Source organism: Oncorhynchus gorbuscha, linkage group LG05 (assembly GCF_021184085.1).
Source record: "Oncorhynchus gorbuscha isolate QuinsamMale2020 ecotype Even-year linkage group LG05, OgorEven_v1.0, whole genome shotgun sequence".
Lineage (NCBI taxonomy): Eukaryota > Metazoa > Chordata > Actinopteri > Salmoniformes > Salmonidae > Oncorhynchus > Oncorhynchus gorbuscha.
The window spans coordinates 73946125-73959122 of NC_060177.1; the positions used below are offsets into that span (position 1 = coordinate 73946125).

A 12998-nucleotide genomic window follows, 5' to 3' on the forward strand; every position below is an offset into this window, starting at 1 on the left:
TTGTATACGCCAGCAGTCAGACTGAATTGTATACACCAGCAGTCATAGGCTGAATTGTATACGCCAGCAGTCAGACTGAATTGTATACACCAACAGTCAGACTGAATTTTATACACCAACAGTCAGACTGAATTGTATACACCAACAGTCCTAGGCTGAATTGTATACACCAACAGTCCTAGGCTGAATTCTATACACCAACAGTCAGGCTGAATTGGATATGCCAGCAGTCAGACTGAATTGGATACGCCAGCAGTCCGACTGAATTGTATACACCACCAGTCAGACTGAATTGTATACACCAGCAGTCAGACTGAATTGTATACACCAGCAGTCAGACTGAATTGTATACACCAGCAGTCAGACTGAATTGTATACACCAGCAGTCAGACTGAATTGTATACACCAGCAGTCAGACTGAATTGTATACACCAGCAGTCAGACTGAATTGTATACACCACCAGTCAGACTGAATTGTATACACCAGCAGTCATAGACTGAATTGTATACACCAGCAGTCATAGGCTGAATTGTATACACCAGCAGTCATAGTCTGAATTGTATACACCAGCAGTCAGACTGAATTGTATACACCAGCAGTCATAGGCTGAATTGTATACACCAGCAGTCATAGGCTGAATTGTATACACCAGCAGTCATTGGCTGAATTGTATACACCAGCAGTCATTGGCTGATTTGTATACACCAGCAGTCATTGGCTGAATTGTATACACCAACAGTCATAGGCTGAATTGTATACACCAGCAGTCAGACTGAATTGTATACACCAACAGTCCTAGGCTGAATTGTATACGCCAGCAGTCAGACTGAATTGTATACACCAACAGTCCTAGGCTGAATTGTATACACCAACAGTCCTAGGCTGAATTGTATACACCAACAGTAAGACTGAATTGTATACACCAACAGTCAGACTGAATTGTATACGCCAGCAATCAGGCTGAATTGGATATGCCAGCAGTCAGACTGAATTGTATACGCCAGCAGTCAGACTGAATTGTATACGCCAGCAGTCAGACTGAATTGTATACACCAACAGTCAGACTGAATTGTATACGCCAGCAGTCAGACTGAATTGGATACACCAACAGTCAGACTGAATTGTTTACACCAACAGTCAGACTGAATTGTATATGCCAGCAGTCAGACTGAATTGTATACACCAACAGTCAGACTGAATTGTATACGCCAGCAGTCAGACTAAATTGTATACGCCAGCAGTCAGACTGAATTGTATACACCAGCAGTCATAGGCTGAATTGTACACACCAACAGTCAGACTGAATTGTATACACCAACAGTCCTAGGCTGAATTGTATATGCCAGCAGTCCTAGGCTGAATTGTATACACCAACAGTCAGACTGAATTGTATACGCCAGCAGTCAGGCTGAATTGGATATGCCAGCAGTCAGACTGAATTGTATATGCCAGCAGTCAGACTGAATTGTATACGCCAGCAGTCAGACTGAATTGGATATGCCAGCAGTCAGACTGAATTGTATACACCACCAGTCAGACTGAATTGTATATGCCAGCAGTCAGGCTGAATTGTATACACCAACAGTCAGACTGAATTGTATACGCCAGCAGTCATAGGCTGAATTGTGTACACCAGCAGTTAGACTGAATTGTATACACCAGCAGTCATAGGCTGAATTGTATACACCAGCAGTCATAGGCTGAATTGTATACACCAGCAGTCATAGGCTGAATTGTATACACCAGCAGTCATAGGCTGAATTGTATACGCCAGCAGTCATAGGCTGAATTGTATACACCAGCAGTCATAGGCTGAATTGTATACACCAGCAGTCATTGGCTGAATTGTATACACCAGCAGTCATTGGCTGAATTGTATACGCCAGCAGTCATAGGCTGAATTGTATACACCAACAGTCAGACTGAATTGTATACACCAGCAGTCATAGGCTGAATTGTGTACACCAGCAGTCAGACTGAATTGTATACACCAGCAGTCATAGGCTGAATTGTATACACCAGCAGTCATAGGCTGAATTGTATACACCAGCAGTCATTGGCTGAATTGTATACACCAGCAGTCATAGGCTGAATTGTATACACCAACAGTCAGACTGAATTGTATACACCAGCAGTCATAGGCTGAATTGTATACACCAACAGTCAGACTGAATTGTATACACCAGCAGTCAGACTGAATTGTATACGCCAGCAATCAGGCTGAATTGGATATGCCAGCAGTCAGACTGAATTGTATACGCCAGCAGTCAGACTGAATTGTACACACCAACATTCAGATTGAATTATATACGCCAGCAGTCAGACTGAATTGTATACACCAACAGTAAGACTGAATTGTATACGCCAACAGTCAGACTGAATTGTATACACCAGCAATCATAGGCTGAATTTTATACACCAGCAGTCAGACTGAATTGTATATGCCAGCAGTCAGACTGAATTGTATACGCCAGCAGTCAGACTGAATTGTATACACCAACATTCAGACTGAATTATATACACCAACAGTCAGACTGAATTGTATACACCAACAGTAAGACTGAATTGTATACACCAACAGTCAGACTGAATTGTATACACCAGCAATCAGGCTGAATTTTATATGCCAGCAGTCAGACTGAATTGTATATGCCAGCAGTCAGACTGAATTGTATACGCCAGCAGTCAGACTGAATTGTATACCAGCAGTCAGACTGAATTGTATACACCAGCAGTCAGGCTGAATTGTATACACCAACAGTCAGACTGAATTGTATACACCAACAGTCAGACTGAATTGTATACGCCAGCAGTCCTAGGCTGAATTGTATACACCAGCAGTCATAGGCTGAATTGTATACACCAGCAGTCAGACTGAATTGTATACACCAGCAGTCAGACTGAATTGTATACACCACCAGTCAGACTGAATTGTATACACCAGCAGTCATAGACTGAATTGTATACACCAGCAGTCATAGGCTGAATTGTATACACCAGCAGTCATAGTCTGAATTGTATACACCAGCAGTCAGACTGAATTGTATACACCAGCAGTCATAGGCTGAATTGTATACACCAGCAGTCATAGGCTGAATTGTATACACCAGCAGTCATTGGCTGAATTGTATACACCAGCAGTCATTGGCTGATTTGTATACACCAGCAGTCATTGGCTGAATTGTATACACCAACAGTCATAGGCTGAATTGTATACACCAGCAGTCAGACTGAATTGTATACACCAACAGTCCTAGGCTGAATTGTATACGCCAGCAGTCAGACTGAATTGTATACACCAACAGTCCTAGGCTGAATTGTATACACCAACAGTCCTAGGCTGAATTGTATACACCAACAGTAAGACTGAATTGTATACACCAACAGTCAGACTGAATTGTATACGCCAGCAATCAGGCTGAATTGGATATGCCAGCAGTCAGACTGAATTGTATACGCCAGCAGTCAGACTGAATTGTATACGCCAGCAGTCAGACTGAATTGTATACACCAACAGTCAGACTGAATTGTATACGCCAGCAGTCAGACTGAATTGGATACACCAACAGTCAGACTGAATTGTTTACACCAACAGTCAGACTGAATTGTATATGCCAGCAGTCAGACTGAATTGTATACACCAACAGTCAGACTGAATTGTATACGCCAGCAGTCAGACTAAATTGTATACGCCAGCAGTCAGACTGAATTGTATACACCAGCAGTCATAGGCTGAATTGTACACACCAACAGTCAGACTGAATTGTATACACCAACAGTCCTAGGCTGAATTGTATATGCCAGCAGTCCTAGGCTGAATTGTATACACCAACAGTCAGACTGAATTGTATACGCCAGCAGTCAGGCTGAATTGGATATGCCAGCAGTCAGACTGAATTGTATATGCCAGCAGTCAGACTGAATTGTATACGCCAGCAGTCAGACTGAATTGGATATGCCAGCAGTCAGACTGAATTGTATACACCACCAGTCAGACTGAATTGTATATGCCAGCAGTCAGGCTGAATTGTATACACCAACAGTCAGACTGAATTGTATACGCCAGCAGTCATAGGCTGAATTGTGTACACCAGCAGTTAGACTGAATTGTATACACCAGCAGTCATAGGCTGAATTGTATACACCAGCAGTCATAGGCTGAATTGTATACACCAGCAGTCATAGGCTGAATTGTATACACCAGCAGTCATAGGCTGAATTGTATACGCCAGCAGTCATAGGCTGAATTGTATACACCAGCAGTCATAGGCTGAATTGTATACACCAGCAGTCATTGGCTGAATTGTATACACCAGCAGTCATTGGCTGAATTGTATACGCCAGCAGTCATAGGCTGAATTGTATACACCAGCAGTCAGACTGAATTGTATACGCCAGCAGTCATAGGCTGAATTGTGTACACCAGCAGTCAGACTGAATTGTATACACCAGCAGTCATAGGCTGAATTGTATACACCAGCAGTCATAGGCTGAATTGTATACACCAGCAGTCATTGGCTGAATTGTATACACCAGCAGTCATAGGCTGAATTGTATACACCAACAGTCAGACTGAATTGTATACACCAGCAGTCATAGGCTGAATTGTATACACCAACAGTCAGACTGAATTGTATACACCAGCAGTCAGACTGAATTGTATACGCCAGCAATCAGGCTGAATTGGATATGCCAGCAGTCAGACTGAATTGTATACGCCAGCAGTCAGACTGAATTGTACACACCAACATTCAGATTGAATTATATACGCCAGCAGTCAGACTGAATTGTATACACCAACAGTAAGACTGAATTGTATACGCCAACAGTCAGACTGAATTGTATACGCCAGCAATCAGGCTGAATTTTATATGCCAGCAGTCAGACTGAATTGTATATGCCAGCAGTCAGACTGAATTGTATACGCCAGCAGTCAGACTGAATTGTACACACCAACATTCAGATTGAATTATATACGCCAGCAGTCAGACTGAATTGTATACACCAACAGTAAGACTGAATTGTATACGCCAACAGTCAGACTGAATTGTATACGCCAGCAATCAGGCTGAATTTTATATGCCAGCAGTCAGACTGAATTGTATATGCCAGCAGTCAGACTGAATTGTATACGCCAGCAGTCAGACTGAATTGTATACACCAGCAGTCAGACTGAATTGTATACACCAGCAGTCATAGGCTGAATTGTATACACCAACAGTCATAGGCTGAATTGTATACACCAACAGTCAGACTGAATTGTATACGCCAGCAGTCAGGCTGAATTGGATATGCCAGCAGTCAGACTGAATTGTATACTCCACCAGTCAGACTGAATTGTATATGCCACCAGTCAGACTGAATTGTATATGCCAGCAGTCAGGCTGAATTGTATACACCAACAGTCAGACTGAATTGTATACACCAACAGTCAGACTGAATTGTATACACCAACAGTCAGACTGAATTGTATACACCAGCAGTCATAGGCTGAATTGTATACACCAGCAGTCATTGGCTGAATTGTATACACCAGCAGTCATAGGCTGAATTGTATACACCAGCAGTCAGACTGAATTGTATACACCAACAGTCCTAGGCTGAATTGTATACACCAACAGTCAGGCTGAATTGGATACGCCAGCAGTCAGACTGAATTGGATACGCCAGCAGTCAGACTGAATTGTATACACCAGCAGTCAGACTGAATTGTATACACCAGCAGTCAGACGGAATTGTATACGCCAGCAGTCAGACTGAATTGTATACACCAGCAGTCATAGGCTGAATTGTATACACCAACAGTCAGACTGAATTGTATACACCAACAGTCAGACTGAATTGTATACACCAGCAGTCATAGGCTGAATTGTATACACCAACAGTCAGACTGAATTGTATACACCAGCAGTCAGACTGAATTGTATACACCAACAGTCCTAGGCTGAATTGTATACACCAACAGTCAGGCTGAATTGGATACGCCAGCAGTCAGACTGAATTGGATACGCCAGCAGTCAGACTGAATTGTATACGCCAGCAGTCAGACGGAATTGTATACGCCAGCAGTCAGACTGAATTGTATACGCCAGCAGTCAGACTGAATTGTATACACCAGCAGTCAGACTGAATTGTATACACCAGCAGTCATAGGCTGAATTGTATACACCAGCAGTCAGACTGAATTGTATACACCAGCAGTCAGGCTGAATTGTATACACCAGCAGTCATAGGCTGAATTGTATACACCAACAGTCAGACTGAATTGTATACACCAACAGTCCTAGGCTGAATTGTATACGCCAGCAGTCCTAGGCTGAATTGTATACACCAGCAGTCATAGGCTGAATTGTATACACCAGCAGTCAGACTGAATGGTATACACCAGCAGTCATAGGCTGAATTGTATACGCCAGCAGTCAGACTGAATTGTATACACCAGCAGTCATAGGCTGAATTGTATACGCCAGCAGTCAGACTGAATTGTATACACCAACAGTCAGACTGAATTTTATACACCAACAGTCAGACTGAATTGTATACACCAGCAGTCATAGGCTGAATTGTATACACCAACAGTCAGACTGAATTGTATACACCAGCAGTCAGACTGAATTGTATACACCAACAGTCAGACTGAATTGTATACACCAGCAGTCATAGGCTGAATTGTATACACCAGCAGTCAGACTGAATTGTATACACCAGCAGTCAGACTGAATTGTATACACCAGCAGTCAGACGGAATTGTATACGCCAGCAGTCAGACTGAATTGTATACACCAGCAGTCATAGGCTGAATTGTATACACCAGCAGTCAGACTGAATTGTATACACCAGCAGTCAGACTGAATTGTATACACCAGCAGTCATAGGCTGAATTGTATACACCAACAGTCAGACTGAATTGTATACACCAACAGTCCTAGGCTGAATTGTATACGCCAACAGTCCTAGGCTGAATGGTATACACCAGCAGTCATAGGCTGAATTGTATACACCAGCAGTCATAGGCTGAATTGTGTACACCAGCAGTCAGACTGAATGGTATACACCAGCAGTCATAGGCTGAATTGTATACGCCAGCAGTCAGACTGAATTGTATACACCAGCAGTCATAGGCTGAATTGTATACGCCAGCAGTCAGACTGAATTGTATACACCAACAGTCCTAGGATGAATTGTATACACCAACAGTCCTAGGCTGAATTGTATACACCAACAGTCAGGCTGAATTGGATATGCCAGCAGTCAGACTGAATTGGATACGCCAGCAGTCCGACTGAATTGTATACACCACCAGTCAGACTGAATTGTATACACCAGCAGTCAGACTGAATTGTATACACCAGCAGTCAGACATACACCAGCAGTCAGACTGAATTGTATACACCAGCAGTCAGACTGAATTGTATACACCAGCAGTCACCAGTCAGACTGAATTGTATACACCACCAGTCAGACTGAATTGTATACACCAGCAGTCATAGACTGAATTGTATACACCAGCAGTCATAGACTGAATTGTATACACCAGCAGTCATAGTCTGAATTGTATACACCAGCAGTCAGACTGAATTGTATACACCAGCAGTCATAGGCTGAATTGTATACACCAGCAGTCATAGGCTGAATTGTATACACCAGCAGTCATTGGCTGAATTGTATACACCAGCAGTCATAGGCTGAATTGTATACACCAACAGTCAGACTGAATTGTATACACCAACAGTCCTAGGCTGAATTGTATACGCCAGCAATCCTATGCTGAATTGTATACACCAGCAGTCATAGGCTGAATGGTATACACCAGCAGTCAGACTGAATGGTATACACCAGCAGTCAGACTGAATTGTATACACCAACAGTCCTAGGCTGAATTGTATACACCAACAGTCAGGCTGAATTGGATACGCCAGCAGTCAGACTGAATTGGATACGCCAGCAGTCCGACTGAATTGTATACACCACCAGTCAGACTGAATTGTATACACCAGCAGTCAGACTGAATTGTATACACCAGCAGTCAGACTGAATTGTATACACCACCAGTCAGACTGAATTGTATACACCACCAGTCAGACTGAATTGTATACACCACCAGTCAGACTGAATTGTATACACCAGCAGTCGTAGACTGAATTGTATACACCAGCAGTCATAGACTGAATTGTATACACCAGCAGTCATAGTCTGAATTGTATACACCAGCAGTCAGACTGAATTGTATACACCAGCAGTCATAGGCTGAATTGTATACACCAGCAGTCATAGGCTGAATTGTATACGCCAGCAGTCAGACTGAATTGTATACACCAACAGTCAGACTGAATTTTATACACCAACAGTCAGACTGAATTGTATACACCAGCAGTCATAGGCTGAATTGTATACACCAACAGTCAGACTGAATTGTATACACCAGCAGTCAGACTGAATTGTATACACCAACAGTCCTAGGCTGAATTGTATACACCAACAGTCAGGCTGAATTGGATACGCCAGCAGTCAGACTGAATTGTATACACCAGCAGTCAGACTGAATTGTATACACCAGCAGTCAGGCTGAATTGTATACACCACCAGTCAGACTGAATTGTATACACCACCAGTCAGACTGAATTGTATACACCAGCAGTCATAGACTGAATTGTATACACCAGCAGTCATAGACTGAATTGTATACGCCAGCAGTCAGACTGAATTGTATACACCAGCAGTCATAGTCTGAATTGTATACACCAGCAGTCAGACTGAATTGTATACACCAGCAGTCATAGGCTGAATTGTATACACCAGCAGTCATAGGCTGAATTGTATACGCCAGCAGTCAGACTGAATTGTATACACCAACAGTCAGACTGAATTTTATACACCAACAGTCAGACTGAATTGTATACACCAGCAGTCAGACTGAATTGTATACACCAGCAGTCAGACTGAATTGTATACACCAGCAGTCAGACTGAATTGTATACACCAGCAGTCATAGGCTGAATTGTATACACCAGCAGTCATAGTCTGAATTGTATACACCAGCAGTCATTGGCTGAATTGTATACACCAGCAGTCATAGGCTGAATTGTATACACCAGCAGTCATAGGCTGAATTGTATACACCAGCAGTCATTGGCTGAATTGTATACACCAGCAGTCATAGGCTGAATTGTATACACCAACAGTCAGACTGAATTGTATACACCAACAGTCAGGCTGAATTGGATACGCCAGCAGTCAGACTGAATTGTATACACCAGCAGTCAGACTGAATTGTATACACCAACAGTCCTAGGCTGAATTGTATACGCCAGCAGTCAGTCTGAATTGTATACGCCAGCAGTCAGACGGAATTGTATACGCCAGCAGTCAGACTGAATTGTATACGCCAGCAGTCAGACTGAATTGTATACGCCAGCAGTCAGACTGAATTGTATACACCAGCAGTCATAGGCTGAATTGTATACACCAGCAGTCAGACTGAATTGTATACACCAGCAGTCAGACTGAATTGTATACACCAGCAGTCATAGGCTGAATTGTATACACCAACAGTCAGACTGAATTGTATACACCAACAGTCCTAGGCTGAATTGTATACGCCAGCAGTCCTAGGCTGAATTGTATACACCACCAGTCAGACTGAATTGTATACACCAGCAGTCAGACTGAATTGTATACACCAGCAGTCAGACTGAATTGTATACACCAGCAGTCAGACTGAATTGTATACACCAGCAGTCATAGGCTGAATTGTATACACCAGCAGTCATAGGCTGAATTGTATACACCAGCAGTCATTGGCTGAATTGTATACACCAGCAGTCATAGGCTGAATTGTATACACCAACAGTCATAGGCTGAATTGTATACACCACCAGTCAGACTGAATTGTATACACCACCAGTCAGACTGAATTGTATACACCAGCAGTCAGACTGAATTGTATACACCAAGAGTCAGACTGAATTGTATACACCAACAGTCCTAGGCTGAATTGTATACGCCAGCAGTCAGACTGAATTGTATACACCAACAGTCCTAGGCTGAATTGTATACACCAACAGTCCTAGGCTGAATTGTATACACCAACAGTAAGACTGAATTGTATACGCCAACAGTCAGACTGAATTGTATACGCCAGCAATCAGGCTGAATTGGATATGCCAGCAGTCAGACTGAATTGTATACACCAGCAGTCAGACTGAATTGTATACACCAACAGTCAGACTGAATTGTATACGCCAGCAGTCAGACTAAATTGTATATGCCAGCAGTCAGACTGAATTGTATACGCCAGCAGTCAGACTGAATTGTATATGCCAGCAGTCAGACTGAATTGTATACGCCAGCAGTCAGACTGAATTGTATACGCCAGCAGTCAGACTGAATTGTATATGCCAGCAGTCAGACTGAATTGTATATGCCAGCAGTCAGACTGAATTGTATATGCCAGCAGTCAGACTGAATTGTATACACCAACAGTCAGACTGAATTGTATACACCAGCAGTCAGACTGAATTGTATACACCAGCAGTCAGACTGAATTGTATACACCAGCAGTCAGACTGAATTGTATACATCAGCAGTCAGACTGAATTGTATACACCAGCAGTCATAGGCTGAATTGGATACACCAACAGTCAGACTGAATTGGATACACCAACAGTCATAGACTGAATTGGATACACCAACAGTCATAGGCTGAATTGGATACACCAACAGTCAGACTGAATTGTATACACCAACAGTCAGACTGAATTGTATACACCAACAGTCAGATTGAATTGTATACACCAACAGTCAGACTGAATTGTATACACCAGCAGTCATAGGCTGAATTGTATACACCAGCAGTCATAGACTGAATTTTATACACCAACAGTCATAGACTGAATTTTATACACCAACAGTCATAGACTGAACTGTGTACACCAATGTCAATTGAGCTTGTATAGTCTACCGATTATAACATTGATCTTGTTCTCACCCCTCCCCCTTCCCTTCCAGGCTACCTGCTGTCCAAGCAGGAGGGCCAGCCCGGCTCCCCAGAGAAGCCCCTGTCAGACCTGGGTCGTCTGTCATACATGGCCTACTGGCGCAGCGTGGTGCTGGAGTGTCTCCATGAGGTCCGCGACCGCCAGCTCACCATCCGACGCCTCAGCAAGATCACTGGCATCTGCCCCCAGGATATCACTGCCACGCTGCACCACCTCAACATGCTGGAGCAGAGAGGGGAGCGGTGAGAAACTCTCACACACTCAGAGGCATAATCATGATGACACAAATTCAACGATGCAGAAATTAGCAACAACCTGCTAAACTACAAGCCCATTGAAAGCTGACGTGACGATTCTACAGCATAGAACGCCCGTATTTGGCAGCCGTCATTTGGTCAGAGTAGTTCTTCCCTCCCTGTAGAGTTAACCAAACTGTCTCTGTCCCCCTGTAGGCTAGTCCTGGTGCGTAAGGAGAAGCTGGTGTCTAGCCACATGGCTTGTCTCACCGCCAGGCCCCGGCTGCTAGAGGTGGACCCGGACTGTCTCCGCTGGACCCCCGTCATCGTCACCAACACTGTGGTTTCAGAGGGCGAGGAGGAGGAGGAGGAGGAAGGAGAGGATACCTGCAAGGAGGTGCATAAAATAATACTTCAGTATATTTTTTTATTTCAGATGAATGACATTACAACAATGACTTGAATGGATTAGAGGTAAATTTAGTTAATATTTTACAGATCAAGCCTAGCCACAAAGTGTCTCCACTCCCCTGGCTCGTCCGAGGAGAAGAGGAAGAGGAGGAGGAGGAGATGATAAAGTGCTTCCCGGGGTTCCCCACCAGCCAAAGCTCTCCGGCCTCCTCCCCAGTCCGCTGTCCCCCGCCCGTCCCCGACCACCGGTCCCCTCCCCCCGCCAACGGAGAGCGCAGGGGCAGGGGCCGCCCACCCAAGAACTGGCCCTGGGGCAAGGTGAAGGATGGGCCACGGACTGAGAGGAGGCCGGGACCGGGACGACCTCCAAAGATACGGTTGGAGGTGCAGGATTTCGATGAGGAGGAGGACAGGGCTGAGGGCACTAAAATCATCTCCACCTCTGGCAGCAGCCCACCCTCCCTGTTCTCTTTAGACAGACAGCTGGCTGATTCTACAGGTACCTTCAGGCCCCTAGAGATGCTTGGCAGGCACCCTGCTGTCCCTCCCCCACGCAGCAGAGGGCGCCCTCCCAGGAAGAAGGGGGGCCCCAAGTGCAGGCTGAGTGAGGGTCCCGGAGAAACCTTGCCCCAGCTGCCCCTGGTGCCCAGGCTCAGCGACCCGCCTCCAGTCAGACGGAGCTGCTTCAGTGAAAGCAGCGAGGAAGAGGAGGAGGAGGATGAAGATGATGATGACGAGGAGAGGGGGACTCACTCCCCACCCATCCTCACAAAGCCCACCCTGGGGCTCAAGTGCAAGGTGAATGGAAAGAATAAAGTTCTTCTTGATACAGGTCACTTGAAATGATGAGATAGTAGGAACCTCTAAAGAAACATTTGCAAGATGATTTGTTACTACTTACTGCTTGTTTGCGAAAAAAATTATATTATATTTCAATAGCTGCTCCCATGTCTCCACAGAAGCCGTTGAGGAAGAGGCGCATGCGTCAGCGCAGCCACAGCCACGCCCACAGCAGCGTGGTGACAGAGACAATCTCTGAAACCACCGAGGTGCTGGACGAGCCCTTCGTAGACTCTGACTCTGAGAGGCCCATGCCCCGGCTGGAGGAGGAGAGCCCCCTGGGACACCCCCTGAGGTGTTACCCCCCGGCCCGCTCCGCCCTACGACACACAGAGACACCGCCCAAGAGAGCCCAACGAGCCAACCTCACAGAGTCAGAGGAGGATGGTGAGGCCATAGGAGTCCTTAGAGCTAACAGAGCAGTTATTTATATACCACGGTGTTGGTGTATAGTACATGTTGGAGCAGAGCTGTATGTTAGCTAGGCATTGATATACAGTACTTGCTTGAGTA

The 12998-nt window shown here is 44.7% G+C and overlaps 1 protein-coding gene across 5 annotated transcripts in view; it reads left to right on the forward strand.

The window, feature by feature from the left end:
• kat6a (K(lysine) acetyltransferase 6A) overlaps window positions 1–12998 on the forward strand; it is a 58226-nt gene that overhangs the window by 39628 nt on the left and 5600 nt on the right. For all 5 annotated transcript variants that reach the window (XM_046351124.1, XM_046351126.1, XM_046351125.1 and 2 more), the window contains exons 13-16: window positions 11009–11240; window positions 11451–11631; window positions 11733–12443; window positions 12605–12872. In XM_046351124.1, coding sequence (XP_046207080.1) covers window positions 11009–11240; window positions 11451–11631; window positions 11733–12443; window positions 12605–12872 — 1392 coding nt within the window. The remainder of the gene's footprint in view (window positions 1–11008; window positions 11241–11450; window positions 11632–11732; window positions 12444–12604; window positions 12873–12998) is intronic.